This window comes from Peromyscus maniculatus, chromosome 16, assembly GCF_049852395.1.
Source record: "Peromyscus maniculatus bairdii isolate BWxNUB_F1_BW_parent chromosome 16, HU_Pman_BW_mat_3.1, whole genome shotgun sequence".
Taxonomy (NCBI): Eukaryota; Metazoa; Chordata; class Mammalia; order Rodentia; family Cricetidae; genus Peromyscus; species Peromyscus maniculatus.
In genome coordinates this window covers 57,159,558-57,183,513 of record NC_134867.1, presented here as the reverse complement: position 1 = coordinate 57,183,513, position 23,956 = coordinate 57,159,558, and the positions used below count along the sequence as shown (strand labels likewise).

Below are 23,956 nucleotides of genomic sequence, written 5' to 3'. Positions count from 1 at the left end.
TTGTTTATGAGATGCCACAAATGTTTAGAAATATAAAAATAAGCCATAACTTATTTTTAGCCACAGAAAGCATGGCCAATACATAATGTTTCCTTCTAAAACGCCTCTCCCCTTATTCCTCAGGGAACAGCTATTTCAGCCATTCTGTATCTATGCTTGAAAACGAAAAAGCCCAGTGGGCTAGGAGATCTATAAACTTCTATTTGCTGTATGTTAAGAAATCCTAGCCTTGGAACCTCAATAGAAGCTTCAAAACGAAAAGTGAAGATAACCAAGCTACAAAGTATCCTTGATTAAACCCCTAGGAATTCTCAAATTAACATTTGCTATGTTTAAAAGTTGGTCTTTTGTTTGTTTTATTTTGTTTTGTTTTAGTTGGGGCTAATGAGACGGTTCAGCAGTTAAGAGCACTGGCTGCTCTTATAGAGGACCAGGGTTCAACTGCCAGCATCCACATGGAGGCTCACAGCCTTCTATAACTCCAGTTCCTGTGGATCCAATGCCCTCTTCTGGCCTCCACAGACACCAGGCACACATATAGTGCACAGACATACATGCAGGCAAAACACCAATACACATGAAATAAAAATAGTTTAATTTAAGTTGTTTTTTTTAAGATCCATGGCTTGAATCGGATGTGTACAAGGAGGTTTCGACAACTAGAAAAGAAGTTCAAAGCCACATGGGCCATGGGAATTGTAGGCAAATCTGAGCTACATGGTAAGAACCAGCTGTAAGAAAATGTCCAGGACTTAAACACTTAGTTATTTCTCAAGCTCAAGCATTATTATTCAAAGGACTAAGTAAGTCCTAACAAAGGAGTTGTCATTCCAAATACAGTGTCCACCCCGAATAATAGAGGAGAATCTGGGCCAAACAGCAGCCACCCCGTACACACAATCAAGCTTTCAGACACTAAAATATGTCCTTTTGCTTCATCTAATGCTGTTCAGTGTTTGCAAATGGGAAGTTTCTTCCTTCCGATCTGTAGGCCGCAGTACTTCCTGATTATCCATCTCAGCAGCACCGTGACCTAACACTCAGAAGGGCCCTGATGCCTCTGACACAGACTGAGGTCCTGCAGCAGACAGGCTGTGAAAACTCTGGACAGGAGAGGGGAACAAGGCGCCGCTCACACCTCGACCAGCACTGTGCCGGCCGGTCAAACCCACACACCACATTGATGCAGGCAGGCTCCAGCTTCCTGACAACATCTCAGACCTCACTTGATATGAGGAGCAAAAGCATTTCAGGCAATCTTAAGAACAAAATTCCAGGTGTTTTTTTTTTTTTTTTTTCCAGATGCATAAACTATTCCCACCACCTGGCCAAGGGTTAAAGTTCAAACTGTGACACAGATAGAAATGAAGCCTGTCCTTGTAGTGCTGCAGGAAGGGGACACTAACCAGCCTCACATGTACTTCCTTCAGTGGCTAGAAAGTAAAATCTACAGAAGCCTTCCAGAGGCTGGGTTCCAAACAGCAGAGGCACTTTCTCTCCTGTGAGAGAAGCAGAACCCCGTCAGGAGGCACAGTCTGCAAGCAGGGGGCTCCAGCTCAGCACACCAAGACCAGCCTGGTCAACACTGGAGACCTGGTCAAACAGACAGACAGACGGACAGACAGACAGACAAAGGATAAGGGGGAAAAAGTGAGTTCATGCTGAACATGGTCACGCATGCCTTTAATCCCAGCACTCAAGAGGCAGAGGCAGCAAATCTCTTTGAGTTCAAGCTAGCCTGGTCTACAGAGTGAGTGCCAGGATAGCCAGGGATACACAGAGAGCCGCTGTCATGAAAATCAAAACGAACAAAAGTGAGTCCAGTGCAAACACCCATTTTTATCTCATCACTCTCCACAATAAGTGCCACAGAGGCTTCTAATACAAAGAGTTCTCTTGCAATAATACTCTTCTTACTCAATTATTTTTACATTTGAGATAAATACATGTGTAATGTTGACTATATCAAAAATGGCTTCAAGCCAGGCGGGGTGTACAAGCCCGTAATTCCAGCACTCAGGAGGCAGAGGCAGGGGGATAACCACCATTTCAAAGCCAGCATAGTTTACACAGAGAGTTCCGCCAAAGGACTCACTGAGACCCCATCTCAAAGGGGGGGGTGGGGATCAGGGAATAAGGAACTTCAGAAATCATTCAACATCCTATCCCATTGATGATCAACCAAATAAGGAGCTGACCTTCTGTACTCAGAAGCAGCGCACAGGCTCAAATGTCTAACTTTCCTTACCTAATGCAAGATGCAGCCAAAAATTCTAGAGTAATGTGTCACAGAACTTTCTACGGTGACCAGTGTTCTCGATCTGCGCTGCACTTGGGCTATGCACACATCCATACAGCCACTGTGACAAGAGAAGTGAGATCTTGGTTTAAGTAGTCACACAGGGCTAGTGACCGTCTACCAGAGTTCTCGAGTGTACATCCATGATGGATTTTTTTTTTTGAAAGATTCTTCAGTCACATTAATGTCTTAACCCGGGGTCCCCCCCCACCACCACTGTCTCAGGATGGGTCTGGTAGAGAATCTCTCTGTGTAGTTCTAGCTCTCCTCAAACACTCAGACATCCTCTTGCCTCTGCTGGGATCCCTGGGTTTTCTTTCTGCAGAGGAATGGCAATGCACAGTCTCAAAAGGAAGGGAAGAACTCGGGTCAACTTGCTTCCTAGCTGGCAGGCCCAGGCCAGGCCCAGCATGTGCAGGGGAGGGTCTCGGGAGGCAGGGCATTATCTCCAGGACCTCTTCACCTGCTGGCTGGGATCTCCCTACTCTGGCCCCCTGGGATGAGTGGTTTGTCTTTAGCCAAACGATGTCCTGTGGTGGAAAGGGGAGCTCTTCCTCCAGCTTGCCCAGTGTCTTCACAAGATATCGAATGCTGTCAAGCAGGCAGACAAAAAGTCCTCACATGCTGGCTGCTTCCAAAAGAACTTCACCTGCTCTCTCTCTGGAGGGGAGGAAGGCACATGTCCCGGATTCCACACCTGCCACCCACCTCCTTGGCTGGGTGTGTACTCACTCTGAAACGGGGTACATACAGCACAGGCCCCAACATCAAAAGACAAAAGTAGAATCCCTCAGCTCCAGGGCTGACACCTACTCACTGCTGGACCAATTACCTTATATCATTAATTACTAATTACATTTGAGAGCAATGGCAAACAATTGGTTTCTCTTTGGGGCTCCAGGTAACATGAAGGAACCTGCAATGTAAGTAAGGAGCACACGTGTGTGGTAACTTTAAAGTGCCTTCACTACGAATGCATGAGAGAAATATATCCCCATTTTATCGACTTAGTATCCATGAATCACCTATGCAGACAGAAACCCTATGTGACATTTGCAAACACAATGATTTCACAGGTGATGATAAACTATGTAGCAACATCTTTTACTCCTGCTGGCCAAGGCCTCGATCCGAAGTCACTAAGGCGAACAATGACCCTACCTTAAGGAGCATCTCTAGACACTCAGGACAGTCCTGCTGTCTGTTGCAAGGGGACACCCCAGCTGGCAGAGATAAAGAGCATGCCAACACGCTGGGAGCTCAATAGAGTACAGAAAATTTTCAGAAATGTTTGTAAATAATCTCTGTACAAACATTCCCCCGTGACTTATATTTGCTGCAATCTATAAAGTGGGAACAGCAAACAAAACCTGCCTCCTAGGACTGCTGCCAGGATTAAATATGAACTCGGATCACAAGCACACGCGGAGGCACACACACCAGCGGTTTCTGGGATACCCAGGAAGAGGGCCCTCATCCCTGCCAGGACCCTCCCAACCACTTCGACATGGGCCACACAGGCAGAGAGCTGAGGGTCAGCCCAAGTTCTCTCCTTTCTTCCTCTTCTGTCCTCTCAAAGCCTCCTCCTCCTCCCTATCCACTACCCACTGCGGCTGACCTTCCTAGCATGCTCCCATTCACCTAGACACCAGCAGCCACAGGAGCCTCTCTGCTCTCAGGGACTCCACAGAGCTCCTCAGACTCTGCCTGTCTCTCTTCCAGAAGCTTCCACTCCCAAGCTGTGGGACCCTTCCAATTCCAACCTCCTCTCACTCTAGATCTGATGCTTCCTAACAGCCGTCTGTGCTTTTCAGGCACAGGCTCAGGGTCTCTATTCTTTCTCTTGGTTTGCTTGGTTTTGTTTTGTTTTAGTTTAGGGACAGATTCTCACTATGTAGCCTTGGCTGTCCTGGAACTTTCTATGTAGACCAGGCTGGCCTTGAACTCATGGAAACAAGTCACCCTCTACCTCCCAGGTGCTGGAATTGAAGACATGCACCACCACATGTGACTAGGGTCTCCAATCTCAAAGAACACAAATGCATGCCCAGGTGGACTCTCATCTCCTCTGTACTGTCCAGGGTACATCTGGAGCCCAGCATTCCCAAGCCACATCCGGAACGAAACACACACAATGATACACAAACCAAAATACCTTTGAAAGCTGCAGAACCCACATCCCTGTCTTCTGCCCGTGGGGCCAGATGGGAAAGTGTCTACACCCTCCTCATCCTCATCCTTTTCCTCCTCTTCCTCCTCCTCCCAGCCCCCAGGAGGCAGGGGACATCAGGCTGCATATGCCTCTTCAGCTGCTAATGGTGAAAATGCCCCGTCTGAAAACAGCCCAGGCCAAAGGGGTATATGCTGGGTATGGCAAGACCACAGAAACATGTGCGACAGTTCTTTAAAGATTGAGTCTGCGACATACACATGAAGAACTCCATTAGTGCCATTAATAGTTTTAAAAATAGCCACTTTTCTTTATGTGAGTTATCCATTCTTCAGTATGAGACCCAATCTTTCTCGTTATCAATATCTCATTACTTTAAACTGTCTTCTATTTCATACTGTTCCGTCTTATACATATGAAAACTCACATTGAACATGAGTTCTGAGTTGCAAATAAGGATTATTTTCGGTACCTGTCTCTGAGTCTTTGACTACAGGTTAAACAAGGTTCACTCTTTTGAATTCCCTACACACTGCCATACCATAAAGGATACCACTTCCATGCAGCTATCTCCAGGATTAAAGTCTTACTATAAACAGACATTAAGCAAAGTGGAATGCTCCAAGTCCAGGCTAGGGTCAGCATTACGGGTGGGAGCAGGAAGTGAGGAAACCCCAGTGGGAGAGCCAGCTCTTACACACTCCACAAACGCCTCTGCTCAGAGAGTTAGAAGACAAACTGATCTTTATTAAAAGCCAAGGCTTGCTTTCGCTGAGAAATTTAGGGGAGAACTATTTCGGGCATACAGGGAAACCACCTTCAGTCAGCCCTGTACCTTGCTCATAGGCCACCAAAGGGTCCCCATATCCGACCCAGCATCCTGAGGCCCAGGAAACCTAGCAGCGTCGCAGCAACGCAAGAAAGCGTCTTCTACTGTCAACTAGAGCTTTCAAATCTCACCGCCACTAAATCTGGCCCTGAAGGGGCCGTGCAGCCACAGCAAGGGGAGATCACCGTGACTGCATCTCAAGAAAGAACCTTTCCAAAGAAGTGGGAAGTTCTCTCTCATGCTTATTTCTCACTCTTATTCATATCCTGGTTCTCTTCTCTTTTTTAAAATGTGTGCACACATGTGCGGGGATGCGTGTGGGACATGAGGATAGCCTTGTGTGTCTTCTTCAGGGACACCATCCACCCTCTTTTTGCCTCTCATTGGCCTAGCACTCATCCACTGAGCGAGACTGGCTGGCCATCGAATCGCGGGGAGCTTCCTGTCTCTGCCTCCCCAGGGCTAGGACCACAAGCATGCCATGCTGGACACTCATTGCTACGTGGCTTCTGGGGATCAAACCCAGTTCCTGTGTTTGCAGGGCAAGTCCTTTACCAACTGAGTCAGCCCCCAGCCCAGTGATTTAAAAAAAAAAAAAACATACAAATTTTGCTGTCTGGTTGACAACATCCACACCTTCTCAGCAGTTCACGCTGCTCAAAATGAATACAACAATGTATCATATTTTGTTGGCTTCTTTAAAAATCCCATATTCCTACTCTTATCAATCTTCTGAGAGGTCCCTTCCAATACCACCAATCTGCCTTGATTCCTTCTTGCTTCCTGGAATTCACAGGTGCTGGCCTCATACATAATAGAAGGGACCAGAGACACTGATATCATCCTCTTCTTTATACAAATCAACTCACTCAGCAGCTCCTACATTCCAGAATCACTTCCATATGCAGACCCTCACCTCCTTCTTGGGAAGTTCAGTCACAGCCGCACTGAAATAAACCGAGGGGAGACAGTCTACACTGCTCTTGAAACATCAAGACTTCTTCACAGTCTTGGTAACTCAGAGCAATGACCCAGACCACAGTATGGCCTTCCCATGACAGGCAGATGTAAATTAATGTCTGGTGACACCCCCAGACTAAACCAATAGGCACCCTCTTGTAACACACAGTCTTTACTCTTTGTTCGCTTGTGACAATGGACCACATAATAAAAGCTCAACCACCACAGTGTAGTTTTACATGGAGTAACAACACGATTCTACCTCTGGGAGCAGCAGGAAGGTGGGGTTCCAGGCCCCTCCACAGGAGGAGGCCTCTGAATGTTCTCATCCCTGGGTGCCTGGGAAAGAAGGCATTCCCTAATTCTACTCATTTGCTTGTCTTCAAAAGCAGAGTAACGATGATGCCTCCCAGGTGTGTGCATGTGCATGGCATGCATGGTCTCATCCAGTCGCTGCAGCTATTCTGATACTAGTGATTTTTATTACAACAGTATTTTGTATGACTCTCCTAAGTCTTTCCATAAACCTACATTTTTTTTTGAGAAGTCAAGAACAAAAAGTAGCATATTTCTTAAGCGTTTACCAATTTCTCCTGACTATGACATAACCGTCCTCAGCAGGACACTTTTTTAAAAACCACGCAAGACTCGGCTGCTAACTCACTACCACTGTGGCATTTCTCTCTGTGCCTGGCTGGCCGCTCCTCCTTGGTACTGTGCACCCTTTTCTCATGGGAGGACCGCTCTGCAGGTAGCCACTCTGACCTTAATTACACAGCCACCTTGCTACTTCATCCATCCCATAATTACCTCCTTTTCCTCAGATGCTAGCCGCCGCCGCCCCCACCTCCATCAATCTCATTTTGGAGGTGAGCTTCTGTTCCTAATCCAAAGTTGCACACAGAAAGAGGCCAGGCACATGTGAGCCCGGGGACCTGGGGACTATGACCCCGACGTTTCTGAGAGTGGATGTCATCACAATCAGTTCTCCCAGTTTTTTAAAATGGTTCTCCCCACCAGTTTTCCTCAGGTCAAAGGGGCAGCTTTTCCTGCTCCTCAGTCGAGCCTGTCCATCAGGCACACTCCCCACAGAGGAGTGACCTCTTCTGGACCCCACTGGAAGAGCCAGGTATCTACAGCCGGGCTCTGACCCATGTCATAAACCAGACTGCTCACAGGAAGAATTCGGCCCGAAAGCCACACAAAGGCACTTATAAATGTCAGGCCACCCAGATCACCGCCCTTCCGCCAAGAACGCACTGGAGTGCCTCTTCAGACCGATTCATCTCACAATGAGAACTTTCCCTTCCAAAGGCTCTACCATCAACCCCATCAAGTACCTCAACTGCCACGCATGCAGAGCTCTGACTACACACACACACACACACACACACACAGTAAAATGACAGAGAGAAATACCCTTTCAAACTACTTTTATCTAATAAAAGCCCATGACTCATTAATTGCATTAATCAATATAAAACTCTCAAGTGAGTGAAGCCATACCAGTTCACTTCAGATGCGGACAGCACATCTCCCCAGTGTCCAAAATCTTGTATCTTTGAAAGGCTTGTCTGAATGAAATGTATGTAACCCATGATGGCCCACAGTATAGAAAGTATTTTGTTTAGAAAAAATATATATATATTTTATTTTCAAATACCTATAGGAAAGAAACAATAATTCAACAATTATTTCCAAGCCCAGACATGGATGCACACGTCTGTGTGTGAAAAAACAGTGGAAAGCTTGTAAGTTCTAGGCCAGTCTGGACTGCATAGTGAGATTCTGTCTCATATAAGTAAATAATAAATAAACAAATTAGACGGAGGGAGAAGAAGAGAGAAAGAGGCAGAGAAGAAAATGCCTTCACTTGGAAAGGCTATTCAACACTAACGAGAAATGCCCCCCACATAAAGGGTCTTTTCCAAGGAACACTGCTCACACATCTGTGTGTGGTAACACTCCAGCCAGTGCCCACACGGTAGGACCTGGTGGCGGGTCGGGCACAGCAGCGCACACCGCCTCCCTGGGCTATCTGTCCACGCTCCGTGTGAGTCCAATCTCCTTGCATTACCTCTGCCCAGGCCGGGGAAGGAAAAGCTGTCAAAGTCCCAGTGGAATAAAGAAACCGGCTTTCTGCCCGAGACAGCAGCTTCAATTCACAGAGCACACGGCTAATCTACATATGTGAAGGTCACGGCACTTCTCGGTGAGGTTAGGGACGGGGGCTCACGGAAGGGGCCCCCCGTCTTAAACGTCTTGGCAGGGCGCCCAACAAGTGAGATTGTTGAGAAGCAATAGTCAGCTTCTGGCAGCAGCCAGGGAAAAATATTTTGATCACGTGGTCCTGTGCACACCACCCTAGTGTGTTTCACAGGAAACTCTGAGAGTTCCTAAAAATCCTCTCATGTTGGAAACATTTCCAGCGCTCCGCTTCGCCGGGGCAGCCATGCTTAGTGTGCTCTCCTACTCATCAAATCTCCGTCTGTGGACTTGCTGGACAGACAGAGAAGGAAAGTCCACACGCTGACTTCCAGTTGGCTCAAAGAGTGCAACAGCTGAGCACAACTTCTTTCCAACCATTTTTTAATGAAACATCAAAATACTTCAAAGGGCAAAAATGAGACCCAAAATATCATATTCCGCTAAGCTGTCCAAGCCCAGCCACCCTGATAACATTCCTCCTCTGGGGCCCTCCTTTCGTCTCACCGCCGCCTTCAGGAGCCACACGGCCTCTGGGAACTCACAGGAACTTCGGAAGTCAACACACAATCCATACAGAATGAGAGTCAACACTGGTGTCTCAAGGGCTCAGTCACTCCGGTCTCCCACACACACTGTGGCCACCAGGTGAAGGGACAGAAACCGAAGGGCTGTGGACAAGTCTCCTCCTGCACTGGGCAACTCCCCTTCTGTCTGTCTTCTAGATCAGCCAGGAAGCCAGGGATCCGACACTAAGGGGCAAGGACACTTTTCAAAGCCAGCAAACTCCTAGCCAGTACGACTTTAATTTCAACCTACTTAACTGATGGAGAAAATTAATTAGAAGCAAAAGATCTGATTTGGAAGTTGTCTACCTACCAGCGTTTTCCCTCAAAATCCAGATTGCTAAGAGGTTAGTTACACAACCTCTATTTTTAATTAAGTAGCATAAAGAACATAAGAATACCCCCAACAAACTACTTCATTTAATTAATTGCCAATATTTACTTCCTCCATAATCTAAGAGCAGCCCTCTATGATAAACAATGAACACAAAGTTTAACAATTTACAAATATTCTCTGCATATCTATCTGCCTTGACAGCCTACACCAATATCAGGCTTGAAAACTATGGCCCATATTTTACAACTATTCAGTAACTTAGTTTTCCTTTACTTGGCAAAGAAAGAACCATCAGGAAAAAAAGTCTGAGGTGATTTAGATTAGAAATAAGCTTCAAATATTAACCTATTTGTTCTGAAGGGAAAAAACTGATAGACTGTTAAATTAACTACAAGAGAAAGAGAACAAACTCATTTAAAATCTTTATTGATGAGAAAACACACTATTTTGTCACTCTATTAAAATGTCCCTTCCGTTGCCAATGGTACCTAATCAAGTCTACACAAGAAATCCCACAAGGATTCTCTCCCATTCCTTGAAAGGGAACTGCAGAGCACAGAGACATGAAGTGACTTGCTTGAGGTCGCACAGACCATAAACAGCCCAGCTCCCAGTTCTGTTGCTTCCTTACTGCCTTTGGCTCGTGCAGGTCCTTGTCTCTGCTTCCATCTCCAGCAAGGACTCCTTAAGGGCTTCTCCACTCTCCACCTGATCTATGTGAAACACAGCTCTAAGGAAGCTACTCCCAACCATCCCTTCATCCAGACAGTCGCTGGGGTCTCTCAGCTTCCCCACAGTATCCAGCACACAGAAGGCTCCACTCTTGCTATGATGAGACACCCTGGAGACCTGGTTCAAGACTGTCCAGTGAGGTCCAGTTAAATGACCTGATATTAAACCCTTCCTGCAAGAACACTGTTTCCTGTTGGTTTTGAGGCAGGGCCTTACTTGGTAACTCAGGTTGTCCTGGAACTCACTAGGTAGCTCAGGCTGGCCTGGGACATCTAGCAATTCTCTTCCCGGCTGCTGGGGGTTCGCCCAGCTGCAAAGCCATTTCTTTAGGGAGGAATGCATCAGACAAATGACACTCAGGACAGAATCCACACCAGAATCCCTTTCTTGTCAACACTATTGCACCCAAGAACAACTTCCAGTTCCTCAAAGAGTGAGCACTGACTGCACACGATTCTTGCAACCGGTTTGAAAGTGAGCAACATGCATCAGGGCATGTTCACTGCAGACAAGCTACCAGCCACCTTTGAAATATTTCCAAAACGGGGCACTCACCTCCATTACTGTTTGGGGGTAGCACATTAATGTACTAGGTTACACTCTAGTACCTTCATTCCCTATGCTAAGTCTCTGCTTGGTTCCCCTTCCCCTCTCCCATCGGGGCTCCCCCAGTTAGTCTCCCCTCAGGTGGTATGCTTAGAGAGAGGTGATCTTTTGCACAAGAACTGAGGAGTATTACAGCCATTCACTTTAATTTCTATCCGGCAAACCCCAGGAGTTTCTAATCATTCACCAGGGAGAATTATGGATCCTATGCTGTATTTACTCCTTGTATGAAAAGCACCAAACAGCGTTCAGCACTTGTTCATAAGAGAATTTAATTTTGTCTATGACAGCTTTCTAAATCTCAGTATTAAAAACAAAAGGAATGGAGCTGGAGATGGTTCAGTGATAAAGAGCAGCGCACACTGCTCTTCCAGAGAAACCTGAGTTCAGGTCCCGGCATTCACAGGGGGCAGCTCGCCACCGCCTGGAACTGCAGCTCCAGGGATCCAACACCTTATTCCAGCCTCCAGCACCTGCACTCACATGCACAAGCCCACAAACAAACAAATCTACATATTTTAAAAATAAATACTTGAAAAAGTATTCTCCTAGAAAAGCCATTGGCATTCTCAGATTACATTGTATATTTTGATTATTTAAGAACATCCCTAACCCCCTATATGTAGCAAATTACAATTCTGTTAGGAAACAAGTCTAATAGTTCCAGTGAAGTTAAAGATAATACAAAATGCAACAAGTTAACCAAAGTCCAATTACCCAGAAGCTCCAAGACATCTTGTTTTTAATTTTTGAAATTTTGAAAATTAGTGATCCTAAAAACACAGTAACTTTTGCAGTTCATAAAAACAGACAGCCCAGAGGATTACAGGTAGCAATGGCATGTGCTCACAGCCCCCGCCCCCACCCCAGATGACCTGAAATCCCTACCTGGAGTCTATGAAGAAGAAAGAACTTTGGGGCTGGGCAGGGCTAAACATCACCTAACTGACGGGGCAGCCTTGTCCTCAACCACACTCTGAAGGGAGACAGAAGCAAGCAGGCCCAGGAAAGGAGGCAGGCAGGGTCGGTAGGGCATGGGGTTAACAGAAGGACTTCAGTGAAGACCTTCAGCAACCAGCCCGCCAGCAACATTCCAAATGGAAAATCAAATCCCTGTGGAGGCCAGAGGCAATGAGTGCACCAGCCCAACAATAAGCCACGACCTGCTGTGGATTCCCAGCTACAATCTCTCTAGGTCAGGAGACAGAGCCTCACTACAGTCATCCCCTCACAAGCAAATCCTCCCCATCACAGGACTAAACACAAAGAAAGTGCCTGCTTCCTCAGAAAAACTACTTGTTTGGCAAGATTTTCCACTTGCATTTCCAAGGTCACCCATAACTTACCAGGCAAAGAGAATTTATTATTTAAAATTACATAGGAACTGCAAAAAGAAAATCTAAGACACTGCAATGGATTCTTAATTTGGTTGGTAACAACAACAACAAAAAAAAAAAAAAAAAAAAAACACCATTTCAAACTTAGATGTCAGCTCCTAGATCAATCAATTCTGGGATTCCCAGTCATTTCCTGATTCAGTTCTGAGGAGTGGTTGAACTTCTGAGACACCATAGAGAAAGAAACAGGAGCCGCCAATAAGAATTCTGGAACGGCCTCCACTAATCACTGGGGCCGGCTTTCTGAAAAGGTTTATTTCAGGACCTGGAGCGGTGGCTGCACTGTGCTCGGCCAGCATACATTATCTAAACTGTTCCCAGAAATACACAGCAAGCTAAGGAGATTCCCCCCGCCCAGCAGACTGCTTCTCTTTTTCCAAGAGTCTATGAGATGCAGAAAACTGAGAAAAAGAAAAAGGACCATTCCATATAATGATTCGATTTTCCGGTTTTGGTTATTATTACTCTCTGTAACGGAGCACCATTTCGCACTGGCACAAAGCCAGCAGCTGACTGGGGGAAACAGGAGTCACTAAAAAACATCAGCTGTATCACATCCACCTGCAATTATTTGTATTTCCAAAATCCACACCCCCCTCTTCCCCCAATCGGGCCATTACTCTGAGGAACCACACAGCCTCCATTCACGCTGTTGAAATAAGCCAGTGCTAAACCCACGGTGCCAAACACTCACCGTGCAGGTGTGGCAAGGCCTGGCAGCACTGGACTCACCTGCACAGGGAGTAGCAGAGGCCCCAGCTTCACGCCTGCCTATGTCTGCAGAGCACTAACTAAAAAGTGGACACTCGGTAAATGATGGTAAATGATTATCTACTAGTCGGTTGTCTGGGGGCAGCCACATACCACGCAGCATGCACGAACGCTAAAAGTTCACACCTAAAATAATAGTTGCCTCCCAACAGAGGAGCTTAGATAAGTCCATTTCCTCTCTAGGGATCTGGTACCTTCTGTCCATAACTGAAGAGTTGACTGCAGAGCAACATCAACCAGGTTAAAAAATAACCCTAACATCCTGATCAAAATACATTGTATGAGAAAAAGCTTTACTACAAAAAAAAAAAAAAGAAAGAAAAAAAAAAAAAGAAAACAGAAGGATTAGCAAGCATCTCTTTTGGAGCAGCCTTTAAATTAAAAGACCAATTGCTGTAATTTTTTAATTAGGTACTTTTTACATGTCTTAGTGCTTTTTGCATGAACTTCTGTATTTACAGAGAACCAAACACTAACAACATGGGAGCTGGGGTCTGGCCAATCTGCCCCGCAAGCAGGAGGACCTGAGTTCACTGCTCATCAACAACATAAAAAGCCAAGGGGGCTCAGGATGGAGCTCAGTTGGTAAAATGCTTGCCTATCAGGTAGGAGGCCCTGCATTCCACACCTACACCACATAAAATCACGAATACTAACACATGCCTGTAACCCCAGGACTTAGGAGGTAGAGAAGTTTAAGGTCATCCAGGGCATGTAAGACCCTCTCCAGAAAGGAAAAAGAAAGAAAAAAAAAAAAAAAAAAAAAAAAAGCTGAGTGCTGAAGTGCAGGGGAAGGAAGGCTGAGGCAGGAGACGGCCTGGGGTTCAAGGGCCAGCCAGTCTACCAGGTTCAGTAACTTCAACCTTGGTTCAGTGAGAGACTCTGTCCCAAAAGATCGTTCTATAAAGGTAGAGAGGGATTAAGGAAGATGCTCAATTGCCAGCCTCTGGCCTACACACAAAAGCCCAAGCCTATGGCACAGAGACAGACACACAGACACCAGCAGCAGCAGCAGCACATACCATGCAGAGAGCGGGAATATGGATACAAAGAGGACACAGTATCTATCACCTGGCCTGACATTCACTCTGGTGTCTGGGGCGAAGGCATGCTGCCCAAACATTTAAAACCGAAGAAAATATTCAATCAGTGTAAAACATTTCACCTAACACTACACATAAAACAAATGTGCTTTGAAAGCTAAAAATGCAAAAAGGGACGTGACCACAGCAGGTTTTTCCATGTCCAATCCTACCCAGTCCCAGGCTTCTCCCCACTACATCCTCCTCCTCTTTCAACCCAAGGAAGGTGACTATACCCAGTGATGACACAAATCCACAAGGTCTCAAAGCTACAACAGAAATGAACAATTTAATAAAATTAAAAAGGAAAACATCATTGGTAACCCAGTGGAACCTGAGGAAGGCTTTACTAATAAGTGGCAGAACTCATTCATGGTCACTGAAAAAAAAAAAAAAAAAAAAAAAAAAAAACAGCATCATCATACCACACAGTGAGAGCCAGCAAGGTCAAAGTTTGACACAAAGAAAGGAAATAACCGCATCTCTGTGCTGTTTACAAAGTTACATGAATAAGATGTGCCTAGCGCCACCCGACTATGCCTACAAATGGATAAATAGTAAATTTGAGGTTATGGATGTTTCATCAATATACGGAGATATATATCTAAAAACTTGTAATTTTTTGGCAATCTATCCCCCCCCCAAAAAAAAGTGTGGTACTATCATCCAGGATTTTCTAGATTTCATCAGATACGGCTGACTAAGGAATAACTTCATCTGCTCCATAGGGTCATCTTTCTTCAAGGCCCAGAACCCCAAGAAGAGCACCCCACAGGGGTTGGTCAGCAGAGGCTACACCTCACTCAGTCACTCCAAAAGGACAGTCCGGCTTGACACATCCTTCTAGATTCTGCTGCCATCTACCTGACTTGAACAATGGAAAGGACTGTCTCCCACGAATGCGCTGTCCGTCCTGGAAGTAAACATTATGTACGAAACCAATTAATCTCATCATTAATTCCTCCGTCACACAGTAGCCTTCTAACAAACTTGGCATAGATCCATGCGGAACAGAGTTTGGAAACAACCTGCTGAAGCCTTCTTAAATGTAAGTCACTTTTAAGAAATAGTTTGCTTAAAATTGTTCCAAATGAGTAGAGTTCCTGCCCAGCATACACAAAGCCCTGGGTTCAATCACAGGAATGCATAAAATCCACTGTGGTAGTAGCCCATACCAGTAATCCCAGCACATAAGTGCAGGCATCTTAAATTCAAGGCCAGCCTCTGCTACATGCCAAGTTCCAGGCTGGCCTGAGGTACACAAAACTGTCTTTAAAAATAATAATAAAAAAAATTTTTAAATAAAAAAAACCCAAACTTCAAAATACATCTGATGAACCCTTACTGCAGACACACCTATTATACTTTGGTAACTTCACTCGGTGTATGTAAGATACTACAGTAAATGTATATTGAATAGTATATTTATTCAAATGTAAGCATAGGGTAAACTGAGTAGAATCCTAGAGACCCCCAGGTAGTAACTAAATGATACCTGAATCTGTTTCTAGTCATTGACTTTCGAAGAGAAAAAGGCCACTAAGGCATATCAAGGTTTCAGGCCAGAGTTAATTCATTCAATCACCTAATTAAACCAAAAAGGGTCATTAGTCTCATGCAAATAGTCTCCAAACTGAGCCTAGCTGCACTGTGTAATACTCTGCATCTATGATGCATAAACGCCTTCTTGGTGGATGTACAGTCCTGCCCAGTGCTCCTCCCCCACACCTCGGGGAACAGGGAATGGGTCCTGGGATTCCTTGGCCTCCAACATGCATACACAGCTTCAAGCATGCCTACACAAGCATGCCTACGTAGCAATTGTGCGTACATAGCATTCACAGTAAGCGTGCATATACAACAAGCTTTGTACATACAGCAAGCCTGTATACAAAGCAAGCATGCACACACAGCTCCAAGAGTGCATACACAACAGCAAGTGTGCATACACAACAGCAAGTGTGCATACACAACAGCAAGTGTGCATACACAGCAAGTGTGCATACACAGCAAGCATGCAGCATGACATTCCCTGTCCACAGAGAATCGCAAAAGCAAAAGCCTCCTTTGCAAAGAACACTCCTCTGAAAAGACGCACACAGCCCCAAAATCCCCAGTTCCAAAACTGCCTAAGAAGTGGATATGGCCCCTTAAGTAAAAATAGCACTGCTATAGTGCCATAAAAATTTCATAACATCCATTTTGAAAATGTAAATATTGCAAAAAAAATTAATGGGAATCTTATTAATATTCATTTTCAGCTTCCCATAAATCTGTTGTTTTAAGTAACACACGGCAGTTTTATCAAACATAAATATCAACCTCAAGTTTACAAATCGACATACAGTCCAAAATGAAAGTGGAATGATCCACAGAATACGGCTGGGAGCATAGGGCTCCAGGACCTGGGCAGCGACAGCTGGACCCAGCAATGGCAAAAAAAAAAAAAAAAAGCTAGGCAAGAGGCCAGCTCCCGAAACCTCCCGGCCCAACCGCATCTGTTCTGCTCCCAAAACAAGCTGGAAATTTCACAGACCCTGGTAAATTTTAAGTCAACCCTCCCAAGAAAGGACAGGGTTAAATAAAGAAAGGGATCTCCTTCTGGGTTTGCCGATGGTGATGTGAAGTTGGTGTGTATCCTAGGGAATCGATGTTCCTGCTCTATCCGAAGTCATCTTTGCACATACACCAGCCCAAATTATAAAGGGATAGGGACCATTAATAAGAAACATCTCTAAAAACTAAACAAGCCCTACCACACCAGTTTTCTTTAAAAAAAAAAAAAAAAAAGCTGTGGCCAGTAAAATTAGCACATCTTCCTGTAGCTAGTTCTATATTTTTCAAATTAGTTCTCAAACTAGAATTAACGGTGTTCTCACAGCAGAGTGAAGATGTTATTCTCCTCAACTCCAGAGAAGAAGCAGGCTATTCAGAGGTTAAGTGCATTAGTGAAAGTGTCCCTGCATGATCTGGATTATGCCCTTACCCATGACACACTTCTCACACACTACGATACTGAGAAAAATGCAATGGCCAAAACCTGGACAAAAATGCATTCTTAAATCCAGACAAGCAAAACCAACAGGAAAAAAGAAGAAAGGTTGTTTCCAACTACAGAGTAAACGTAACAACAGGACCCTGGATTAAATCTAATTTAATATTAATTATAATTTTATATTAGCTGACTTTTAAAACTGATTACTATGATAAAAACAAAAATAGTAAAAAATAAGTAATACAAAAATCAAGGTGTCTAACAAAACTCATTTTGAGCTATGAATATTTTCATCTCATACAACTAAAAATTAAAAACTACAGACTTTTTTTAAATTTGATTGTCTTGTGCTTCTTCCTTAAATAACAGGCCTTTTGTATGAACCACTGCTATTAAATTTACCTAGTCAGATAATCACCATCCATACCTAGGCAAATATATAAATTTAGGCTGTCAAGATGTCTTAATGAGATCTGAAATATCAACTAACCTAAGGTTTCATGGAAGAGACGAGGGATGGATCTTATGAGACACTGTATCTTAGAGTCATTTGAAGGAATAAGGAAGGATCCTGGGGTTTCCTGCCTTGTAAGTCGAAACTAGCTGCTTTTTTCCAATGGTAAATAGCACTTTTTTATTATTATTATATTTTACTACAGTCTATAAACTAAAGATAGAATAGCAGCAAAAAATTCCAGACAAATATGTACTTCCTAAAAGTTTATGTATGTGATCAGTCTCTAGGACTCCTTTTGAGACTGATCTATCTAAATACTTACTGCAAAAAAAAAAAAAAAAGAAGAAAAAGGAACAAACTAAATCATAAAATGGTTTGTTTCAACCTCTAAAAGACCTCTATCCACAGTAGGTAGGTTTTGTTCCTAGTAACAAAAACAAACAAACAAGAAAAATTGTCACCCCACACAAGCCATTTGCCTAAAATCAAAAATGAAACTAAATGTATTAAAAGCCAAAAACAGATTTATTTTTCAATTATTAAATATGACTGTATATTTTATGACCTATAGTCTAGTTCAACTTAATATTATGAACAAGTGGCTACCTAGCACAATTATTGTAACAAATACTAAATAACACTGTTCTTCCAAAAGCAAAACAAAAGGAAAAAAATAAAAGTATAAAAAGAAACAGTCTACATGTTATCGGTAAGATACCTAAGAGAAATCTGTGAATTGAGGTCATAAGTCTGTCCTTTTTTTCTCAGAGATAAAAAAAGCTATTCCCAAGGGCCACACTGAGGCCATAATGGATACACTCTCATTCCAAGAAAAAAATCAAAAAAACAAAAATACTTACGATGATTAGTACCATTAAGAAATAATATCCTAAAAGTAACACGACGCTACATCTGCCTCTAACTTCCTCCCGTTATAATTTACAAAGAAGAGAATTTTAATTATAATATGGGCTTTTCTTTCACATTTACTGTGTGGATCAAAAACTAAAATTGAAATCACAAGTTTCCCATCAAGAACAGGGAAATTTTTTATTAAAGTACAACTCCACGGACTATGCAGATTTGGAAGCAGCAGATATCAGGTACCAATGTCCAACCAGGAGTCAATCACTTGTTAAATTAAGGCCTTTAGCTGACAAGTCTCTCCTCAAATACACAACTATTAAAATATACCTTCCTAAAACAAATGAGCTAAATAGAAAGAACCACTGCTAATCCCTTCTAGCAGATTAAAAAACATCACAAAACTTCACAGCAGTAAGATGTGCATAGAGGAAAAATTACTTGGAAGAAACAGTACCCAGTACAACTTTCCTATAATACGCCTGCTCTGGTTCATAAGGGGTTCAAACAAGGCTCACATTACTTAGCCCTAACAGAACAATCAAGTGGAAGAAAACAGTATTGGGGGGCGGGCATTTCTACATGCTACAAACCAGAGGAAGATAGGGTTTTTAGAATTTCACAAAAATATTCATTGTCTCTTTTAGTCAATTGTTCTCTACAAAAATTAGATTCATTTCATGGATTTTAAAACATGCCAATTCTAAGTATTACTCCTCCACATGATCAGCTTAAAAATGGTCACAATTACGAGAACACAAATCACTAAAAATGCATAGCTCTATTCTGGTTTTAAGCTAATTAAGAATCACCAAATATATAGCTTTCTTCTGAATTTAGATAATTAAATATCAGCAAGAAATATTATTGCATATGGGAATACTGAAATTTTATCGTATTAAACTATGTGCTGATAGAATTAAAATATATTCACAGTTAAATCTGTTAAAAAGTAGACTTTTATAAAAAGCTTTACAAAGCCCAAACTCGTACGATCTGTGCTTTGTTATTTATTTTAGTTCTCAATGCACCTATCTTCAGTCTACAATTAAAGTCCACGATCAATGTGATGCTCATATTGTAAGATTGTCATCAAAAGACCCGAGTTTTATAAATGCCCAATACTGGACAACAGCATGTTTCTCTGTATTCAATCCTCTTATTACTAACTGTGATTCATAACAATTTAAGCTCTAAATAGTATTCAACCTCCCATCTGCTTAGAATAGAGTTCAGTTATTATTTGTGGCAGGAATTTTTGTGACTGTACTGCTCCGCACTTCTATTTACATCAGCAGTGCTAAATGCCCAATGGTGAGAGGGGAGCCAATCAGATGGCAGATTAGATGTCAACTCAGAGGCAGCTGTCTGGAGACTATTACAGCCAGTTTACCTCCACAATTCAAATTCCAAACCTTGCAAAGGAGATCAAGTCAGTCTTTAGGCTCAGCCTACTAGCAAGAGACAGCCAGAGCGCAAGACACTTCCTAACATCGCTGTAGGACTTGGGCGACAGCAAAATCAAGAAAATCTACATAAATGCGATCCAGAAAGATCCATTTTCACTGGCCTACTACCTTACTAGGTTTGCTGAATAAAAAGGAAAGTCTAACCCATGATCAAAATAAGTTCCATCGATCCGGAATCTATTCCTTCCACATCGCCTCCCGGTTGAAGGTGACTCCTTCCAAGCAGCCCTAAGCCCCATAATGGATCTCCCCGGCTATTCTTAGGAACGAATCGATGTTATTTTACAATATTTCGCCTCTGCGTCGTTGTAAATCTGGGTCTTATTCCTGCTGGTAAACATCCAAACTCCAACAGCCACGGCTGTCACAAAGCTAACCTCGTTTTCCCTGCCTCTACCTCGCAGGGGAATGGCAAACCGACCGGGGCCCGGAGGAGAGAGAAAGTTGCTCTCTCCCCGCGCCCACTCGGGCCACACCGTGGGCGCCGGCGGAGCCAGGCCGGGCGGGCCGCGGAGCCCGCCGCCCCGAGAGCCCTCCCGGGCGGGCGCGGCCTTGGGGGGGACCGCGGTCCCGTCCCGGGCCTGGCGCGGGTGCGCAAGCAGCAGGGGAGGGCGCGGGGCGGCCCGGTTCCCCGACCCCGCCAGCTCCGGACTTGGCCGGGCGGCGCCGCGCCCCCACCACCCCCGCCAAGCCGCCGGGAAAAAAAGTACCCGGCGAAGAAAGAAAGTCGGGCTCGCGGCGCGAGGCCCGGGCGGAAGCAGGCCCGGCCGGCGCGGGGGTTACCTGGGATCTGCCCATGGTCGGTCCGGGGGTGCCGGGGCTCATCGCCGGGTGACTCCTTTGTTGCGCGGCCGCCCAGGCCGGGCTGGCAGCGGCGTACTGGGCGCCCAGGTCCTTGCCCAAGCCCATGCCCGCGGCCGCCTGCTGGCCACCCGCCGCCGCCCCCGCCGCCGCCGCCGCCTGGGACTGGGGCTGCGACGGCGGCGGCGGCGGCGCGCTGGGGCTGCTGTAGTCGGGGTAGCTGCCGCCGTAGCTCCGCATCATGGGGCTGGGCGAGGTGAGCAGCTGGTTGAGGGTCGGCGTGGCCCCCGACGGGTGCTGGTTCTGGCCGGCGAAGCGCTGGAAGCCCCCCGCCGCTGCCGCCGCGCCGGCGGCCGCCTTGCTGAGGCTCGCGGCCCCGCCGCCCCCGGGGCCCATCATCATGCCGCCGCCCTGCTGCCGCGGGGAGCTCAGCACCCCGTACCCCGAGGACGAGCCCCCATAGCCGCCGCCGCCACCGCCGCCGCCTCCTCCTCCTCCTCCTGCTGCTGCCGCCGCCGCCGCCGCCGCGGCCGCCGCCGCCGCCGCCGCCACAGCTCCGGCTCCTGCTGCCGCTGCCGCTGCTCCTCCTGCTCCTCCTGCTCCTCCTGCTCCTCCTCCTCCTCCTCCACCTCCTCCGCTGCCTCCTCCTCCTCCGCCGCCGCCGCCGCCGCCGCCGCCGCCGCCCGCGCCGGGCCGGCTGTAGCCCGGATAATGGTTGTACTGGCTGTTGGGGTACCCTTCGTGGGAGTTCTGCAGGGGGTCCATGCTGCTGGGAGCCCCGGCGGCGGCAGAGGCGGAGTGCATCATCCCCATCCCGGGGCTTTGTTGTCCGCCATGTTGATCAAAGCAAGGCCCAGCGCGGCCGCCGGGGCCGCCGCTAGCAGGGGCAGCGCTGCCATAGTAATTATTAAACTCCGAGACGGCCGCCGGGCCGCCACCGCCGCCCCCGGGCACGGCGATCGGCGCGGGTGGCTGCTGCGCGCCCAGGCCCGGGTGCTCATAGCGGCTGCCCGCCGGCTCCCCCATCTTGGGCGGCGCGTCGTCCTCGTCGCCCGGCTTGCTCAGCAGAGGCTGGCCCTGCGGGTCGGCCTGACTGCCCGCGGCACTGTCCTTGGCGCCTCCATGTTGCGGCTGCTCCATGTCCGGGCCGGGCTGAGGCGCGCCACCGCCACCGCCGCCGCCGCCGCCGCCGCCCGCGCCGCCCAGGCTGTTGTTGGCAGTGGGATGCTGCTGCTGCTGCGGCGGTGGCGGTGGCGGCTGCTGCTGTGGCGGTGGCTGCGGCGGCTGCGGCGGCTGGAACTGGTTTAGCTGCTGCTGTAGTGCGTGGTGGTGGTGGTGGTGGAGGTGGTGGAGGTGGTGGGCATGGTGGTGGTGGTGGTGGTGGTGGTGGTGGGCATGGTGGTGGTGGTGCTGCTGCTGATGGGGCGGTGCAGCGGGGGCCTCGCCAACGGCTTTCAGTTTGTGGTTGGGGAGCAGCCCGGTCTCCATGGCCGAGCCGGGGCCCGCCGAGGAGGAAGAGGCCGCGACGGCGGCGGCGGCGGCAGAGGAGGAGGAGGAGGAGGACGACAGCGCGGCGGCGCTTCCACCCTCCTTGAGAGCCGCCTCGGAGCCGCCGCTCTGCGCGCTGTTGGAGCTAGCGGCGGCCGCGGCGCTCGCGCTATGGGCCATGTTCAGATCGTGACGGGGGTGCAGGGGGTGGTGGTGCACATTATTCAGGCCGCCGTCGCCGCCCCCCAGGATGGGGCCCGGAGCCGCCGCCGCCGCCACCGCGCCGCGCGCGCCCGCCTCCAGGTCCCGGGCCCCGGGCGCCGGCCGCGGCCCCGAGGGCGCCCGCCGCTCGCCGCTGCCCGCCCGTGCCCGCGCCGACGCCGACGCCGACGCCGCTGCTGCCCGCGCGGCCATGATCGCCGCGGCGTGGCGCGGCCGGGCGGGGTGGGGGGAGACAATGTCCCCACTCGCAGCCGGCCGCCCCTCCTGCGCGCATCCACGCGGCCCGCGGGGAAGCGCGGCGTCCTCCCTCCCCAATCTCCCCCCCCCCCGCCGCCACCAACCCCGCAGCCCCGGGCCGCCCGCCGGGGGCGCGCCTTTGCGCTCGGGGGCCCGCGCCCGCTCCGGCCTGGGCCGCCGGAAAGTTTTTTAGTTCCGCTTGCAATGAAACTTTTCTCTCTCTTGTCTGTCTCTCTCCCTCACTCTCGATCTCTCTCTCTTTTTCCCCCCCTTTCTCTAACCCGGATATGGGGGGGAAATGCACGACTTGCCTGAGCCTATCGGGCCCAGCGCGGCGTGAGGGAGCCGAGCGAGCCGGAGCAACTATTATCCGCTTCTCTCCGAGGGCTGCTGCGCACTCGCAAAACGCGGACTGGACTCGGGCCCCCGGCGCCGCCGCCGCCGCCGCCACGGAGCGCTCGCCCGCTCGCCCAGCGCTGCCTCGCCCGGCCTGGCGCGCTAGACCCGGCCCCGGGGAGCGGGGACCCAGGCTGCCGGCGCTCGCGGCCCCGAAGCTGCTCTTTCCCCTCGTGCCTCCGGTCTCCTTGCCAACCCGCGTTCCTGTGTTTGTTTTCACGTCTAAAGGGAGCGCTACGAAGGTGGAAAACGAGTCTGACGAGCAGACAAAAGAGGGAGAGACGGGGCTGGGGAAGCAAAGTTGTCTGTTGGGGCCTCCGAGGTGGTAAGGAGCCCGGCGGGGAAGGGAAACCTTTAGCCAGGCCGGCCGCCGAGCAAAAGCCCATGTCGTCTCTCCCAGGAGTTATGTAATTTTTCACAACCTTGGCCTCTCCGCCTTGATTTCAGGCCATCGGCGTAATTCCCACAACTTCATCCAACTGAGAAATTAGGAAACACGAAGTGAAGGTTAAGCCGCAAAGACTGCGGTGCCCCGGTACACAGCAGGCGCTCAATAATTGCTTATGATTCACTATGCCAGTCCCTTATATAACTCTTTTTTAAGGACACCTTAAGTAGATATGAACACTCCTAGTATTCCCCACGGAGTGTTTTTCTTACAGTGTATTTGGGTGTCCTCTCAAACATGTAGTAGTGTTAGCTCCGGACAGCATTCAGGAGACGTTTAACTGACTATTGGTGCAGAAACAGCAACCGCTAAGGTTTATCTCATGTCTTCATAAATCTACACGACACCTTTCATCATATTTCAGAGGTTAATGTGTGCAATTAACCCTCTTGATATGAGTTCATTTCTAAGTAATGGGAAACAAAACCAAATAGATGTATTTAATAAACATAAAGTCAATAATAATGTAAACAGTCTAATCCCAAAGCAGAAATACGCAGTACTTGCCCATTTTAAAAAGATACCTATTGTTTTAGCAGTTTAATGTTTTTAAACATTATTATTATAATCACTGAGTAACACCTCTTGGCTGCCCCTGATACCCAGACTTCTTAAGCTAAGCAAT

At 47.5% G+C, this 23,956-nt stretch overlaps 1 protein-coding gene across 5 annotated transcripts in view; it reads right to left on the bottom strand.

The window, feature by feature from the left end:
* Arid1b (AT-rich interaction domain 1B) overlaps positions 1 to 22,457 on the bottom strand; it is a 377,401-nt gene extending 354,944 nt beyond the window's left edge. For all 5 annotated transcript variants that reach the window (XM_076552846.1, XM_076552847.1, XM_076552848.1 and 2 more), the window contains exon 1: positions 20,523 to 22,457. In XM_076552846.1, the coding sequence (XP_076408961.1) occupies positions 20,523 to 22,442 (1,920 nt within the window). In that variant the 5' untranslated portion in view covers positions 22,443 to 22,457. The remainder of the gene's footprint in view (positions 1 to 20,522) is intronic.
* Between the last annotated feature and the right edge of the window lie 1,499 nt (positions 22,458 to 23,956).